This window comes from Pongo pygmaeus, chromosome 1, assembly GCF_028885625.2.
Source record: "Pongo pygmaeus isolate AG05252 chromosome 1, NHGRI_mPonPyg2-v2.0_pri, whole genome shotgun sequence".
Taxonomy (NCBI): Eukaryota; Metazoa; Chordata; class Mammalia; order Primates; family Hominidae; genus Pongo; species Pongo pygmaeus.
Window position 1 is genome coordinate 116031404 of NC_072373.2, and position 17523 is coordinate 116048926.

The window sequence follows — 17523 nt, forward strand, 5'->3', positions numbered from 1 at the left end:
TGAGTACTTCTAATCTCAGCTACCTGGGAGGCTGAGGCAGGGGAATTGCTTGAACCCAAGAGGCGGCATTTGCAGTGAGCTGAGATCAGCCACTGCACTCCAGCCTGGGTTACAGAACGAGACTCTGTCTCAAAAAAAAAAGAAAAAGAAGAAAAGAAAAACCCATTTTCTGGGGAGAAATTCAAACTGGCTGCAGAAATTTGCATAAGTAGCAAGGAGCCTAACATTAATACCCAAGCAAAGGGGAAAATGTTTCCAGGCCATGTCAGACACTTTCATGGCAGCCCCTCCCATCACAGGCCTGGAGGCCTAGGAGGAAAAAGTGGTTTCATGGGCCGGACCCAGGGTCCCCATGCTGTGTGCAGCCTTGGGACTTGGTGTCCCATGTCCCAGTTGCTCCAGCCGTGGCTGAAAGGGGCCAATATACAGCTCAGGCTGTGGCTTCAGAGGGTGGAAGCTCCAAACCTTGGCAGCTTCCATGTGGTATTGAGCCTGCAGGTGCACAGAAGTCAAGAATTGAGGTTTGGGAACCTCTGCCTAGATTTCAGAAGATGGATGCTCAGGCAATAGTTTGCTGCAGGGGCAGGGCACTCATGGAGAACCTCTGTGAGGGTAGTGTGGAAGGAGAAAGGTGGGGTCAGAGCCCCCACACAGAGTCCCTACTGGGGCACCGCCTAGTGGAGCTGTGAGAAGAAGGCCACCATCCTCCAGACCCCAGAATGGTAGATCCATCAACAGCTTGCACTGTGCTCCTGGAAAAGCCTCAGACACTCAACACCAGCCTGTGAAAGCAGCCAGGAGGGAGGCTTTACCCTGCAAAGCCACAAGGACAGAGCTGCCCAAGACCATGTGAACCCACCTTTTCCATCAGCGTGACCTGGATGTGTGAGACCTGGAGTCAAAGGAGATCATTTTGGAGCTTTAAAATTTGACTCCCCCACTGGATTTCGGACTTGCAAGGGCCCTGTAACCCCTTTGTTTTGGCCAATTTCTCCCATTTTGAACATCTGTATTTACCCAATATTTGTATCCTCATTGTATCTAGGAAGTAACTAGCTTGCTTTTGATTTTACAGGCTCATAGGTAGAAGGGACTTGCCGTGTTTCAGATGAGATTTTGGACTCTGGACTTCTGGGTTAATGTTGAAATAAGACTTTGGGGGAGTATTGGGAAGGCATGATTGGTTTTGAAATGTTAGGACATGAGGTTTGTAGAGGCAAGGAGCAGAATGATATGGTTTGTCTGTGTCCCCACCCAAATCTCAACTTGAATTGTATCTCCCAGAATTCCAGTGGGTTGTGGGAGGACATGAGGTTTGTAGAGGCAAGGAGCAGAATGATATGGTTTGTCTGTGTCCCCACCCAAATCTCAAGTTGAATTGTATCTCCCAGAATTCCAGTGGGTTGTGGGAGGGGCCCAGGGGGAGGTAATTGAATCATGGGGGCTGGTCTTTCCCATGCTATTCTTGTGATAGTGAATAAGTCTCACGAGATCTGATGGGTTTATCAGGGGTTTCCGCTTTTGCTTCTTCCTCATTTTCTCTTGCCGCCACCATGTAAGAAGTGCCTTTCACCTCCCGCCATGATTCTGAGGGGCCTCCCCAGCCATGTGGAACTGTAAGTCCAGTTAAATCTCTTTATCTTCCCAATCTTGGGTATGTCTTCATCAGCAGCATGAAAACGAACTAATACACTACTCCTGCTAATTTTTAGTTTCTTTTGGGATGCAATATCTTTTTCCGTCCCCTTATTTTCAGCCTGTGTGTATCTTTATAGGTAAAGTTTGTTTCTTGTAGGTAACAGATCATGGATTTTGTTTTTTTAATTCATTAAGCCACTCTATGTCTTTTGATTAGAAAGTTTAGTTCATTTACATTCCATGCCATTATTGATAAGTAAGGACTTACTCCTGCCACTTTGTTAGTTGTTTTCTGGTTCATTTGTGATCTTCTCTTCTTTCTTTCCTTCTTATCTTCCTCTTAGTGAAGGTGATTTTCTCTAGTGGTATTTTAAAATTTATTTCTTTTTATTTTTTATGTATCTGTTATTATTTTTTTAATTTGGGGTTACATTGAGGCTTGCAAATAATATTTTATAACCTATTATTTTTCAACTGATAACACCGATTGCATAAACAAGCAAACAATCTCATAAACCAGCAAAGAGAAAAGTAATAAAAACTGTACACTTGCACTCTGTCCCCTTGCTTTTTAACTTTTTGTTGTTTGTATTTATATCTTATTGTACTGTGTATGTCTTGAAATGTATTCTTTTAAATTGGCTCATCTTTTAGTCTTTCTATTGAAGATATGAGTCGTTTACACACAACAATTACAGGGTTATAATATTCTGTCTTTTTTGTATATTTACTATTACTAATGAGTTTTGTACCTTCAGATGATTGCTTATTGCTCATTAATGTCATTTCTTTCAATTTGAAGAACTCCCTTTTGCATTTCTTGTAGGCAGGTCTGTTGTTGATGAAATCCTTCAGCTTTTGTTTTTTTCTGGGGATGTCTTTATTTTTCCTTCTTGTTTGAAGTTTATTTCTGCTGGGTATAGTATTGTAGGATAAAAAGGTTTTTCATTTAGCAGTTTAAATATGTCAGACCGGCTGGACATAGTGGCTCATGCCTATAATCCCAGCACTTTGGGAGGTCAAGATGGGAGGATTGCTTGAGGCCAGAAGTTCCAGACCAACCTGGGCAACATTAGGGAGACCCAGTCTCTACAAAAATAAAAATAAAAAATCAGCTGGATGTGGTGACATGTGCCTGTGGTTCCAGCTATGCTGGAGGTTGAGACAAGAAGATCACCTGAGCCCAGGACATTGGGGCAGTAGTGAGCTGTAATTGTGACAGTGAACGCCAGCCTGGGCAACGGAGATCCCCATCTCAAAAAAAAAAAAAAAAAAAAAAGTGAAAAATAAGTAAGTAAATAAATATGTCATACCACTCTCTCCTAGCCTGTAAAGTTTGCACTGAGAAGTCTGCTGCCAGACATATTGGAGCATCTTTGTATGCTATTTGTTTCTTTTCTCTTGCTGCTTTTAGGATCCTTTCTTTATCTTTGATCTTTGAGGGTTTGATTGTTAAATGCCTTGAGGTATTCTTCTTTGTGTTAAATCTGTTTGGTATTGTATGACCTTCTTGTACTTGAATATTGGTATCTTACTCTAGATTTGGGAAGTTTCCTGTTATTATCCCTTTGAATAAATTTTATACTCCTATCTCTCTCTCTACCTCCTCTTTAAGGTCAGTAACTCTTAGATTTGCTGTTTTGAGGCTATTTTCCAGATCTTTTAGGTGTGTTTCATTCTTTTTTATTCTTTTTCTTTTGTCTCCTCTGTGTCTTTTTAAATAGACTGTCTTCAAGCTCACTAATTCTTTCTTCTGCTTGATCAATTCTGCTGTTAAGAGACTCTGATGCATTTCTTCAGTATGTCAGTTGCATTTTTCAGCTCCAGAATTTGTTTGATTTTTTTTTTAGTTATTTCACTCTCTTTGTTAAATTTATCTGATAGGATTCTGAATTCCTTCTGTCTATTCTCGAATTTGTTTGAGTTTCCTCAAAATAGCTTTTTTTTTTTTTTTTTCGAGACAGGGTTTCACTGTCATTGCTCAGGTTGAAGTGCAATGGTACAATCTCGGCTCACTGCAAACTCCACCTCCTAGGCTCAAGTGATCCTCCTGCCTCAGCCTTCCAAGTAGCTGGGGCTACAGGCACATGCCATTGCACCCAGCTAATTTTTGTATTTTTTGTAAAGACGAGGTTTTGCCATGTTGCCCAGGCTGGTTTTGAACTCCTTAGCTCAAGTGATCCACCTGTCCCTTGGCCTCCCAAACTGCTAGGATTACAGGCATAAGCCACTGTGCCTGGCTAAAAATAGCTATTTTGAATTTTCTGTCTCTAAGGTTGTATATTTCTGTCTCTCTGGAATTGGTCACTGGTATCTTATTAGATATTGGTGAGGTCACGTTTTCTTCGATGGTCTTGATGCTTGTGGATGTTCATTAGTGTCTGCACATTGAATGGTTAGATGTTTATTGTAGTCTTCATAGTCTGGGCTTCTTTGTACCTGTCCTTCTTGGGAAGGCTTTCCAAGTATTTGAGGGGAATTGGGTGTTGTGATCTAAGTCTTTGGTCACTGCAGCTGTATCTGCATTAGGGGGCACCCTAAGCCCAGTAATGTGGCTCCTGCAGACTTGTAGAGGTTACTGCCTTGGTGGTCTTGGGTCAGATCTGGGAGAATTCTCTGGATTACTGGGGAGAGACTCTTGTTCTCTTCCCTGACTTTCTCCCAAACAAGTGGAGTCTCTTTCTCTCTGTGCTGAGCTGCTTGGAGCCAGGAGGAGTGACACAGCACCCCTGTGGCCATTAATACTGGGACTGGCCTGGGTCAGGCCTGAAGCCAGCACAGCACTGGGTCTTGCCCAAGGTCCACATGGTGACCACTTGCCTGTCTACCACCTATGTTTACTCAAAGCCCAAGGGCACTACAATCAGCAGGTGGCAAATCCAGCCAGGCTTATGTCCTTCCTTTTAGGGCAGCAAGTTACCCCTGGCTCTGGGCAGATCCGGAGATGCTGTCAGGGCCTGGCGTTGAGAACCTTAGGAATCTTCCTGTCATTCTGTTCTACAGCAGCTGAGCTCACACCCAAACCACAAGACAAACTCCTTCTCATTCTTCTCTCCCGTTTCCTCAAGCAGAGGAATCTCTCCCCATGGCCACCGCTGCCCCAGGCCTGCAGCAAGTACTGCAAGGCTGTCGCCGATATTCACTCAAGGTCCAAGGGCTCTTTGGTCAGCTTGTGGTCAATGCTGATAGGCCTGGGTATCTCCCTTCAGGGCAATGGGCTCCCCTCTGGCCCAGAGTGGGTCCAGAAATACCATCCAGGAGCCAAGGCCTAGAATCAGGGACCTCAAGAGCACACTTGGTGTTCTACCCCACTGTGGTTGAGCTTGTACCCTTCCTGTAAGACAGAGTCCCCTTTACTCCCGAGATCAGACGAGATTGGGCGCGTTCAGGGTGGTATGGCCGTAGACCCCTTTACTCTTCCCTCTCTTTTCCTCAAGCAGAAAGAGTCTCTCCCTGTAGCCACCGCAGCTGGGAATATACTGGGTCACTCCTGAGGCCAGCATGGCTCTGAGTCTCACCCAATGCCCACAGTGAGTACTGCCTGGCTACCACTGTTGATTATACAGAGCCCAAGGGCTCTTTGGTCAGCAGGTGATGACTCCTGCAGGGACTGGATCCTTCCCTTCAAATGTGCTGGTTGCATTTTGGTCCAAGGTGTGTCTAGAAATGTCATCCATAAGCTAGGTCCTGGAATGGGGGCCTCAGGACTCTGGTCCCTTGTTCTACTCTGGCTGAGCTGGGATCCAAGTTGCAAGACAAGGTCCTTGTTATTCTTCTCTCTCTTCCTGGGCTGTGAACAACACTGCCTGGCTTTGCAGTAAGGGTGTCAAAAACGCACTCCCTGGCCACCCAGCTGGTGTCTCAGTAGGTCATGTGCACCCTAAGTCTACTGGGCTAGTGGAGTGGCAGTAACAGACGATATAAGGTAGGAGTTGCATTGTGTCTGAGAAGATGTGGAGAGGACTGTGAACCTACTTTTGTGCAACACTGAAAAGTATATGCTTCCTTTCAGTTAATTGACATGAGTCTTTGAAGAATAGACTCACATTCTGAGTCTGTGAGTGAATATTTTGTCATTCTACACCCTTACTTAGCAAGCTAAAGTCCTGAAAAATATGATTCCTGAATTTTCTTGATTTCCAGAATAATATAGCATATTCCTTAAAAGAAAGTGGTTTCATGAAAGGTGTTACTTTCAAAAAACTAATCATCTTTTCCTTTTTTAAAAAATAGGATTAAAAGAGTAAAATTAATATCTAACAAAGGGACTGAAACTGACAATGACCCAAGTTGTGTCCATCCTATCATTAAGAAGAGACAATGTCGACCAGAGATTAGAATGTGGCAAACAAGAGAGAAAGCAAAATCTTCAGATGGAGAAAAGTGTCGTAGGGTAAGATTTAGATGGATTTAACAAGGGTTTTTTTTCCCCATGTAACATTTTCCTATTAAGATTCTGTTAGAGATATAAAATAGGTACTAGTAGGTTTATAAATTTGTCCTAACAAGTAAAACCACAGGATATGAAAAGAAGATACCACATGAAGACTGGAACTTAGTCTTAAAATTTCTAGTACTAGACTTGTTATTAATTTTGCGAGTTATCCAGCCTTAGCAGTAGGCTGGTAGATTTAATCAACAGATTAGTGAAGAGGGTGCTGGGTCATATTCCAGAGAAGCAGTGATAGTATAGTAAGAGTTTGGGAAATTATTTTGTAGGTTTAAGTAGAGATGATCTGCTCTATGTCTAAAACTAGCTACACACTTTTACTTTATAGTCTTAAACTGCTTTCTTATTGGTTAGATTGTGGCATTTAGTCTAAGAATTATTGAGCTGTTACTATAACCAGACATTGTTCTGAGTACTTTACATATACTAACTTATCTCATTTATTTTCAACAAACCTGTGAAATAGATGCTTTTATTACCATTTCTTTTCAGATGAGGGAACTCAGCTCCAAACAGATTTAGTAAATTGCTCAAAGTTATGTATCTAGTAAGTAGACGAGCTGTGATTCAGGCTTAGAGTTTGACTTGAGTCTTGGTTTTTGAATACTACATAACACTGCTTCTTCATTTAGGATATTTAGTTTCAACTTAATATTTTTCTTAATTGAGATTAAGTAATATGGATTTGTTCAGTTTTGGGTTAGTTTACTTTTGCTGCTTGGTAGTTTTTGTATTTTTTTTTTTTTTTAACACATGCAGCTTATTATTATTTTGGGCTGTCCCCTGTGAAGGTATTGCTGTTCTCTTTGTAGGAGGCTTTTAGGCGTTTGGGTAATGGGGTGTCTGATGACCTGTCAAGTGAAGAAGATGGTGAAGCACGGACACAGATGATATTATTGCGTAGGAGTGTGGAAGGGGCCTCAAGTGACAATGGTTGTGAAGTTAAGAATAGAAAATCAATACTTTCAAGGCACCTAAACTCTCAGGTAATTTCTATTTTAGTTTATGAAAGTATAGGACTGAATCATTGAAGTTAGTAACAAAGCATTTAACATATTTTCCTATTGCTTGTTGGTTTGATTTTTGGCAGGTAAAGAAGACCACTACAAGGTGGTGTCATATTGTGCGGGATTCAGATAGTCTGGCTGAATCAGAATTTGAATCAGCAGGCTTCAGCCAGGTAAAGTATCCCTTCGAGAAATCAAGGTATATTTTTGAGTGTAATAACTTTATCCATTCCTTTTTTTATTGGTTGCCCTAAAGTAGCATTTACGTTAATATTTGCCAGCCCTTCCCTTGTCTCCAATTATCCATCTCCTTATCTAGCAGCTTTTAATGACTACACACCTAGAAAGAATATTTTCCTACATTGACCCTAAGCTTAAAAGTATCACAGATGATGCCCAGCAGGAGGTTACTTAATCCCTAAATAATGAGATTATTAAGTATTCACTTGGAATATGAAGTTTATTTTTAAACATCATAAATTGGATTGACACTGATGAAGACAGATTTTTGAGAAAGGAGTTCTGAAAGATGGGAGTAGTAAATCTCATCATGAGAGCTAAAGGGCATATTATATTATTTGGAAAATTGTAACTCAGAGGTGAGCAGAGTAGATGGTGGTGGTGTGGTTTTTTCTTTTATTTTGATTAACAAGGCAATTGTGGTCATGGAATAACTTTCATATTTATGTTTGTACTTTTCTTTGACTGATTATCCTTTAACATTTTGGAGCTGAGTCCTGTTCACGAGTAGGTCTGTAGTCAAGTTCACAATATTTAGAGTTGGGGTCACTGTGTGTGTATCAAAAAGCTCAGCTAAGCCAACTGAGTGGGTCATCTTGGTGTGCTTACAGGAATCACTCCCCTCCCAGAACACCTTAGTTGATCAGTTCCATAACTTGGCAATAGCTTCTTAGAGGGAGTCCTGCTTGCTAGAGACTGAATCAGAGTTTAACATTTAAATATTAAAATCTATTATTGGCTGGACATGGTGGCTCACGCCTATAATCCCAGCACTTTGAGAGGTTGAGGTGGGTGGATAGCTTGAGACCAGGAGTCGGAGACCAGCCTGGGCAACAAAATGAGACCCCATCTTTAAAAAAAAAAAAAATATATATATATATATAGATATATATATATATCTATATATATATCTGGGTGTGATGGTATGCACCTGTAGTGCCAGCTACTCAGGAGGCTGAGGCAGGAGGATCATTTGAGCCCGAGTTTGAGGTTGCAGTGGGCTATGATCATGCCACTGCACTCCAGCCTGGGTGACAGAGCGCGACCCTGTATCAAAAAATAAAAAAGCATTATTGTTACGTGAAGCCCTGTGAAAAAATGAATTCATGGTGATTGACTTTTGAAGGCTTTCAAACCATTGCTGTAGATAAGTTGTTTTAATTTTATTTCACATGTAATTATTTTTAAAGATGAATAACATTTTTTGCTTTTTGTTTTCCTTTAAAGGGCTCTAGATTGGGTGTGAGTGGTGGCTCTCGAAGCCTCAACATGTCAAGAAGAGACTCAGAAAGCACCCGCCATGACTCGGAGACGGAGGATATGTTATGGGACGACCTGCTACATGGCCCAGAGTGCCGGTCATCTGTCACCAGTGACAGTGAGGGGGCCCATGTGAATACCCTTCACTCAGGGACCAAACGTGACCCCAAAGAGGATGTTTTTCAGCAGGTCTGTGCAGGCATGATGAGAATAGCTAGTATTTATTCTGTTCTTACTGTGTGTCAGGTACTCTGTCATCTCATTTAACTTTACAATAATCCTGTAGCGTAGATACTATTATTATCCCCAGTTTAGAGGTGAGGAAACTGAGCATAGCCTATAAGTGAAGATGTTGGGATTAGAACTCAGGGAGAAGTAATCTAGAGTTGCCCTAACCTAAATTTTTCTGTATATTACTTTTTCTTATTATTTTCCTTAGAATGGTCCTTAATGTGTATTTTATATTTTGTATGAGTAGAGTTTGCATATAGAGAATATACCTTATATTTTCATCAACATCACAGTGTTACATATGAATTACTAGGAAATGGTATTGCTTGCTTTTTGAACAATGCATAAAATAAATAATGCTTTTAATTTCAGGTTTTATATTAATATCATAAAATCAGATAGCCATTAGAAGGTATTTCAACCTTCCAACCAATGTAGAGATTCATTCTACATCTGTGTAAATTTTTTACCATCTGTTATGTGGTGATAATAGTTCTTACTTCTTAGGAATAGTGTGAAATAGCTAATGAGATAATATAAAGTACATAGCATAATACCTGGCAAGAGTAAATGCCCAATAAATGTTAGCATTATTATTAATATCTCCATCAGATGATCAATTGGCCTCTTAAATACTTCTGGAGCTGGAGTGCTTGTTATTCAATGATACAGCTTATTCCACTTCTGGATAGATTGAATGATGAAGAAATAGTTCTCTTATCAACTTTTCAGTTGCTTAATGTTAATGATTGTTATGATTCTTAGGTTTTTGTTCTTTAGGCTAAATATTTCCACACTGGCTTGCAAATAGTGGATGATGGATATATATTTGTTTAATTATCAAATATTCTTGATTCAAAGATACCATTGATTTAGGTTATACATTTTCATTTAAAAAATTGCTTCATTAAATGTATATAATTTTTAAAAAATGAAGAAGAAACAGTGTAAATTTTCTCATTAAAGTTTTCTTTTTTCTTTTTTGGGACAGAGCTCACTCTGTTGCCCAGGATGGAGTGCAGTGGTGCAATCATGACTCATGGCAGCCTTAACCTCTCCAGCTCAAGTGATCCTCCCACCTCAGCCTCCTGATTAGCCACCATGCTTGGCTAATTTTTAAATTTTTTGTAGAGACAGGGTCGCACTATGTTGCTTAGGCTGGTCTTAACTCCTGGGTTCAAACAGTCCTCCCACCTTAGCCTCCCAAAGTGTTGGGATTACAGGGGTGAGTCACCATACCTGGCTGTCATTAAAATTTTATGCTACTTTTTCTGATTTTGCAGTGAGGCTAAATATTTTTTGCATTCAGTCTGAAGATTCATCTAAATTACATTAGCTTTCAGTAGTTATGCATAGTATCATGATGATGTTGATCTCCTTAGCACTCCCCTACTTTGAGATTTGCAATATAATTTTAAGACATATATAAGAATAATTGAGTGTGGTAAACTCACCATGTCAAATGCAATAAATCATTTTCCAATCCTGTTCACCTAGCCTATTCTTCTTTTATTCCCTGTATTTCTTAATACCACACTACCCACCCAAGTCAAAAAGCTTGAAGTCATTCCTGACCCCGTTTTTTTTTTTTAGATGGAGTCTTACTCTGTCACCCAGGCTGGAGTACAGTGGCACAGTTTTAGCTCATTGCAACCTCCGCCTTCCAGGCTCAAGTGATTCTCCTGCCTCAGCCTCCTGAGTAGCTAGGATTACAGGCGCCTGCCACCCGCCACCACACCTGGCTAATTTTTGTATTTTTAGTAGAGACGGGGTTTCGCCGTGTTGACCAGGCTGGTCTCGAACTCCTGACCTCAAGTGATCCACTCGCCTCGGCCTCCGAAAGTACTGGGACTACAGGCGTGAGCCACTGCGCCCAGCTGGCCTCATTCTTTCCACCCTTAATTGCTTATGTTCTTTTGATTCAGCTGTCTAAATACCTGCATCTCCCTGTTTCTGGTCGCCCTGCTTGGTGCAGGCCATCATCTTATTTCAACTGGATCATTACAGTAGCTTCTGTAGGGTTGCCTCTGTTCCTTTCATTTTCCTTGCTACAGCCAGAGTGATACTTCTAAAATACAAATCTGATAATGCCACTTCCTTTAAAATCCTTTTTTCTTCTTTCTGGATTGCTTGCTTCTGTTGCTTTATTTGTTCTAATACAGTCTCATCTCTGACCATTCCCTCCCTGCTCCTAACATAGTGAACTTCGACTCGACTAACCTTCTTTGTTTCTGATATGTACCAGGCCTCATGTGCCTCTGGGCCCTTACACGTACAGGTTTCTTTGCCTGGGACATAATTTTCTCTAATGCCAATTCTTTCGGTTTATTCCTTTTTATTTCCAGGCAGGTCTTGGCTTGAGTGATGCTTCCTTCAGGAAGCCTTTCCTATATACTCCTAAAGCACTCTTGCCTTTCCTTACCATGCTGTATAGTAACTTCCTTCAGAAGTCTATAAGCTCCTTGATAGCAAGGACATCTATCTTGTTCTCCATGTTATCCACAGGCATGATACATAGTAGGTGCTTAATATGAGTTGTATAAGTCAGTGAATCAATCAAATCAGTGATTCAAATCAATAAATGCTTGTTGGCATTATGCTAAGCATGGTGGTAGAAAGAGAAAAAATATGCCAGATGGTCCTTTTCTAGAAGGTTATCTTTTAGTTTGGGAACAAGATAATTATATAGGAAACAAATAGAGGACAACATAAAAGCACCATATAATAAGATGCTAATTTGTCTGATACAGACTGTAGAAGTTTCTCATTTCAGAGAAGGGCAAAGTTAGTAAGACTGAGGCTGTCAGAGAGGACCATGTTGGTGAAATGGGACTTGAGCTAGTATTTAAAGAATAAGACATGATATGGCAGAGGAGGAGAGGGAGCTCTTTTCATTGTGACTGTCTCCACTTGAGCTTTTCTAAGCCTCACTAATTTTGTGTCCTGGTTAGACCAGAAACAGACTTAACTCCTCAGTCATTCATGTGATCTATAAGGACTTTTAGTATCTCTCTTCCTTTACTTCCTATTACTCCAGTGTAATCTCGTAGCTCTAGAAATTCTTTCTTAATGGCCCATGACTACACTAAGCTTATCCTCACTTCCATACCTTTAGAGAGGGAAGCAACCTTGGAGGTCATGGACTGCTATCTCTCCTCATAACAGAAGACATTTAGTCTCTCTCTAGATGAGAGAATGGTTTGGTAAAGAAAAATGGACCTAGCGAGCCGTGGTGGTATGTGACTATGGTCCTTGCTACACAGAAGGCTGTATAGAGGGAGGCAGATGGGAGGATTGCTTGGGCCCAGGAGTTTGAGACCAGCCTGGGCAACATAGTGACACCCTGTCTCAAAAAAAAAAAAAAAAAAGAAAGAAAAAAAGAAAGGACCAGCATTATAGAGGTGGTTATTAGAGTGTTGGCAAATGAATGGAGCCTGGGAAAGAAAAACTGATGGAGGCAAGAAAGCATGGATAGAAACAATTTTATATTTTTCTTCTCAGAATCATTTATTCTGGCTTCAGAATTCAAGTCCTTCCTCTGATCGAGTTAGTGCAATAATCTGGGAGGGGAATGAGTGCAAAAAGATGGATATGTCTGTGTTGGAAATAAGTGGCATCATCATGAGTAGGGTAAGACTGAATATGTTTTCAGATTTTTCAAAAAATATACTAAGTGATCAGGAGCTATTTTATAAGAATCTCTTAGTGATTAAAACAGTATGATTCTGCTTTTGAAGCACATATATATATATCATATTATATATAATAACATTATTAACATATATATGTAATTTTGTAGTCAGAGTCTTTACATGGTAGTATATACATTATTTGTTATACCTGGTCTCTATTAACATAATCAACTGTTCAGGTATGCTCTACAGATATTCCTTATCTCATTGAATCCCAATTTTTAATAAGATTTGAAAGTCATAAATCTATATGTCATTTGTATTTATACTCTTAGAATGTGTTTTTAATAGTCTAAATAGTGTTTGATAAATACTGCTTTGTAACTCCATTTAGCTAACACAATAATGGTGGAAATTTTAAATTAATTCACAGGTCAATGCCTATCAGCAAGGAGTAGGTTATCAGATGCTGGGAAATGTTGTCACTGTTGGATTAGCATTTTTTCCATTCTTACATCGACTTTTCCGTGAGAAGAGCCTTGACCAACTAAAGTCCATTTCAGCTGAGGAGATCTTGACTCTCTTTTGTGGGGCACCACCTGTTACACCTATTATTGTTTTGTCCATAATTAATTTTTTTGAAAGATTGTGTCTTACTTGGATGTTTTTTTTCATGATGTGTGTGGCAGAGAGAACATATAAACAGGTCAGTGGAGAAATAAGTAAAATTTTTTACCGGTTTTTGTATATGATATTCCATTGAGTTGTTTTTGTTCTCTTGATTTGGTCTCTCTTCAAGTTGATGTGGGCAATAAAGGATTGATAAGTGGACTTTTGATATTTGTGGATTTATTGTTTGTGTTATTGACTATTTACATATTACACGTTGTAATCTGAAATTTTGCCAGGCCCCATGTGTAGAATAAGTGGCTTAGCCAGTGAGTGAGCCTAGCCGACTGCTTAGCATCTGCACTCAGTGTCCCTTTTTTGTTTTTTATCCATAGAATAAAATAATTATCTACATGTGATAATGTTTTTGTGAAAAATGGCCAAGTGAGAAATAAATTTATTGAAATTTGATAAAAATTATGGATGGAGGGTTTAAAATATTGGTGATATGCAGAAGAAGTGTGATTTATTTATTTATTTTTTTTGAGACTAGGTCTTGCTCTATTGCCCAGGTTGGAGTGCAGTGGTGTGATCACGGCTCACTCCAGCCTTGACCTCCTGAGGATCAAGCAGTCCTTCCAGCTCAGCCTCCCCAGTAGCTAGGACTACAGGCCTGCGCCACCACACCCGACTAATTTTTTGTATTTTTGTAGAGGTGAGGTCTTACTTTGTTGCCCAGGCTTGTCTCGAACTCCAGGGCTCAAGTGATCCGCCCGTCTTTCCTCCCAAAGTGCTGGGATTACAGGGCATGAGCCACCATGCCCAGCCACAGAAATGTGATTCTGAATGGAAATTTTATTTGAGAGTAAGCCAGAATCATGTATAAACATTTGAGTTTGTGAAGTAGTGGGTCCACAAACGCCAACCATTCTTTGGGGGTCTCCAAAGAATATTCCTTGCAAATGTTGAGTGTACCACATTGTGAAGAAGTATGTTACTATGTAATGTGCTTTGGAAACCACAGGGTAATGAGCTATTAATGAAAATTTTCACTGCCTGTCTTACTGGTCACTGATTAGAACTTCATTCTTTTTAACATTTTTGTATTCTGGGAATATCGTTGGCGGTTATATGAATACACAGACACATATATACATTTCACTGTGATTTTTTTTAAACCTCTTCTAGAGATTTTTATTTGCAAAGCTCTTCAGCCATATTACTTCTGCCAGGAAAGCTAGGAAATATGAAATACCTCATTTCAGACTTAAGAAGGTGGAGAATATTAAAATATGGTTATCACTGCGTTCCTATCTAAAGGTGAGTTTTATTTGATTAACAGTACAGTATGTGTAAGAATATGCCCACTGAAGCTCCTGGCAGCAGTTACTCAGTAGACAGTGTAGTTCTGGGTGTCAGGCAGATTATATCAGCAGCTGACAGACTTGCTGGACAGCAAGTTGGATGTCATATCTCTGCAAAGCTGGTAGGGGTAGGTAAAGAAGAGCTTAGAAAGGGAAAAGAAAATCTGAATTTCCTAGGGGCAAAGTGATAATTAAATAGTGCATATTTTTCTGACTTTTTTGGGAAATACTCCAGCTGAAAGTATGTCAATGAATCAGTCACCCTTAATTTGGAAATGCATGGATTTCAGTACTTAAAGTTGATGACGTCCAAAATATGTTAAAATCCTATCTCACAAACTTCTTATAAACATTATTTTCACATGAATGTAGTACAATTCAGAGTGTTAATAATGTGAGGGTGGTTGCTGTCTGCCAGTAACTAAAACATTAACACATGTGTCTCACTCCACAGAGACGGGGGCCACAGCGTTCAGTTGATGTGGTTGTATCCTCGGTCTTCCTACTGACACTTTCGATTGCTTTCATTTGTTGTGCTCAGGTAAAAGTTTCACATCTGCTTTAAGGAAAAATGAAAATTCTATCATAGAGTTCACTTTCTGTTTTAGACTTAGGTCACTGTCTTTAAGTATGTATTTTTAATGCATCTACATTTTTTACTATTTTGGATGTTTGGTAATTTTTCTAACCTTTCAAAATGGGAATACAAGTAATTCTGAAGTCCTTTCAAACTGTAAGATCGCTCTAATTTTAGTTGGTAATTATTAATTGATAATAAAACTATCATATGATTGCAAAGTACTGATTTTCTGACTACATTAGTCCTTCTGTATTTATTAGTTGTCACTCCAAGGTAGATCTTTCATTTCTTTCCCTCTCATTTATTCATTCATTTATTTATTATACTGTGGAATCATGTATTCTCATTTTTATACAGTGGGTTAAAATCTATTACTATAGGCTGGGCATAGCAGCTTAACACCTGTAATCCCAGCACTTTGGGAGGCTAATGTGGGAGGATTGTGTGAGGCCAGGAGTTGAAGACCAACCTGGGCAACATAATGAGGACCCATCTCTACAAAAAAAAAAAAAAAAAAAAATCTGTTACTGTATTTGCTTGGATGCCTACATTGTCCCAAATTTGGCCAGTGGGAGCCCTTAGAAACCCCCTCCTGTATCCTTTTGACAGGGTCTATTTTTGTAAAGCACTTCTGTGCTTTCTGCATTAAAAGAAGTTACAGGTTTATCTTATACTTTTTGAATTTTATTGAATTTTAACGTAATTCTACTGTGGTCAAAGCATACTCTGAATATTTTCAGTCCTTTGAAATATGTAGAGGTTTACTTTGTTATCCAGCATATATTCAGTTTTATTAAATTTTCCATTAGCACATTGACAAGATTTGTATTCTGTCATTGTTGAGAGCAGTGTCCTTTATGTGTCAAATTACCTACATCCTTACTGAATTTTTTGGCTTATTCTGTCAGCCATTGGTAGAGGTGTGTTTAACTCTGATTGTGGATTTGTCTGTGTTTCCTCTTCTGTCAGTTTTTGCTTTATGTGTAACTGGGTACATCCAGATTTAGCTTTGTTATCCATCTTTTTGGGCAATTGACTTTTATGTCCTTTATAGTGATTTATTTTTTTTTCTGAATCCAGGATCCAATTCAGAATTACATATTGCATGTAATTGTCACATCTCTTTAGTCTCCTTTAATCTGGAAAAATGTCAGGCTTTGCCTTTCATGACCCTACAAAATGTCTCTATTTGTAATGTTTCTTATTGATTTGATGTTAATTTCATTGCACCAGCTGTCTTGATTCATTTCTACATGTTATATCTTTGTCTACCTGTTTTTATTCTTTTGTTCTCATATTTTAGGTGTGTCTCTCATAATCAGCATTTCCTCTTATGGTTGCTTGGTGTTCGTTCATTCGTTCTTCTTCTTCTTTTTTTTTTGGTAGCTGGGACTACAAGCACATGCCACCTAGCCTGGCTAATTTTTAAATTTTTTGTAGAAGTGGAGTCTGGCTTTGTTCCCCAGGCTGGCCTCAAACTCCTGACTTCAAGGGATCCTCCTGCTTCGGCCTCCAAGAGTGCTGGGATTACAGGCATGAGACACTGTGCCCAGTTGGTTGCTTGTTTTTTAATCCATCCTCACAGTCTTAGATTTTGGAGTGTCTGGCCCATTTAAACTTAATGTTGTTACTATAACCACAAATATATTTGGTTCTTACTTTTTCTACCTGCTAATTTTCCTTTTTCACTCCTCTCGTCATCTTTTTATTAACCAAATATTTTTAAATATTCCACTTAATCCTATTAACTTGTTATATATTCTTTTACTATTGTTTTAAGTAGTAAAGAGATTACAACATGCATGCATAATTTTTTATAGTCTAATAAAATGATTAATTTATCACTCTCTTGATAATGCTAGGCCCTTAGAACAGTTTATCCCATTTACCTCTTCACCTTTTGTATTATTGTCCTTCACCTTAATTTTACATATATTTTAAAACCACAAGATGTAATTATTATTGTTTTGTGTAATTAATCATATTTACTCACATATTTACCTTTTCCATTGCTTCTTATTTCCTGAATTTCTATGTTTCTCTCTGGGATTATTTTCCTCCTACCTGAGTAACTCCTTTAGTATTTATTTTAGTGCCAGTCTGCTGGTGATGAATTCCCTCAGTTTTTGCTTGTTTGAAAATATATTTTATCACTTTCACTTTTGAATGATTTTTTTTTTTTTTTTTTTTTTTACCAGGAATTGAATTCCAGGTTGCCAGTTATTTCCTTTCAGCACTTTTAGGATTCTATTGCTTTCTGATTTCCACATTTTATCTTGAGAAGTCTGCTGCTAGGGTGCCATGACAAGCCAAAACTAATATGAGTCAAACTCAGTGGGGAGGCAGAAAACAAAGGTCTTGTAAGGCAATGGAGCTGACTAAGAGGAGTGGAGATGGGAGCCTACGTAGCCCTGGGGGAAGCGAGATGGAGAGGGCAGCTGCTTGGTGACTTCCTGTTTTTCACAAGGTTTCTGTGAGCATTATCTGTATGTTTTTCAGTAAATTCCATCTT

At 39.2% G+C, this 17523-nt stretch overlaps 1 protein-coding gene across 22 annotated transcripts in view; it reads left to right on the top strand.

Annotated features, from left to right (window-relative positions):
• The window catches only part of PHTF1 (putative homeodomain transcription factor 1), a 129143-nt gene that overhangs the window by 39422 nt on the left and 72198 nt on the right, over nucleotides 1–17523 (top strand). For 20 of the 22 annotated variants that reach the window (XR_010123764.1, XR_010123755.1, XR_010123759.1 and 17 more), the window contains 8 exons: nucleotides 5872–6031; nucleotides 6901–7074; nucleotides 7179–7268; nucleotides 8563–8784; nucleotides 12328–12456; nucleotides 12892–13164; nucleotides 14256–14387; nucleotides 14886–14972. Coding sequence is in view for 14 of the 22 variants with exons in the window: in XM_054463632.2 (XP_054319607.1) it covers nucleotides 5872–6031; nucleotides 6901–7074; nucleotides 7179–7268; nucleotides 8563–8784; nucleotides 12328–12456; nucleotides 12892–13164; nucleotides 14256–14387; nucleotides 14886–14972 (1267 nt within the window). In the remaining 8 variants the exon portion in view is untranslated. Of the gene's footprint in view, nucleotides 1–5871; nucleotides 6032–6900; nucleotides 7075–7178; nucleotides 7269–8562; nucleotides 8785–12327; nucleotides 12457–12891; nucleotides 13165–14255; nucleotides 14388–14885; nucleotides 14973–17209; nucleotides 17479–17523 lie in introns of all 22 variants that reach the window. The other 2 variants (XR_008495749.2, XR_008495750.2) reach the window with 1 other exon arrangement.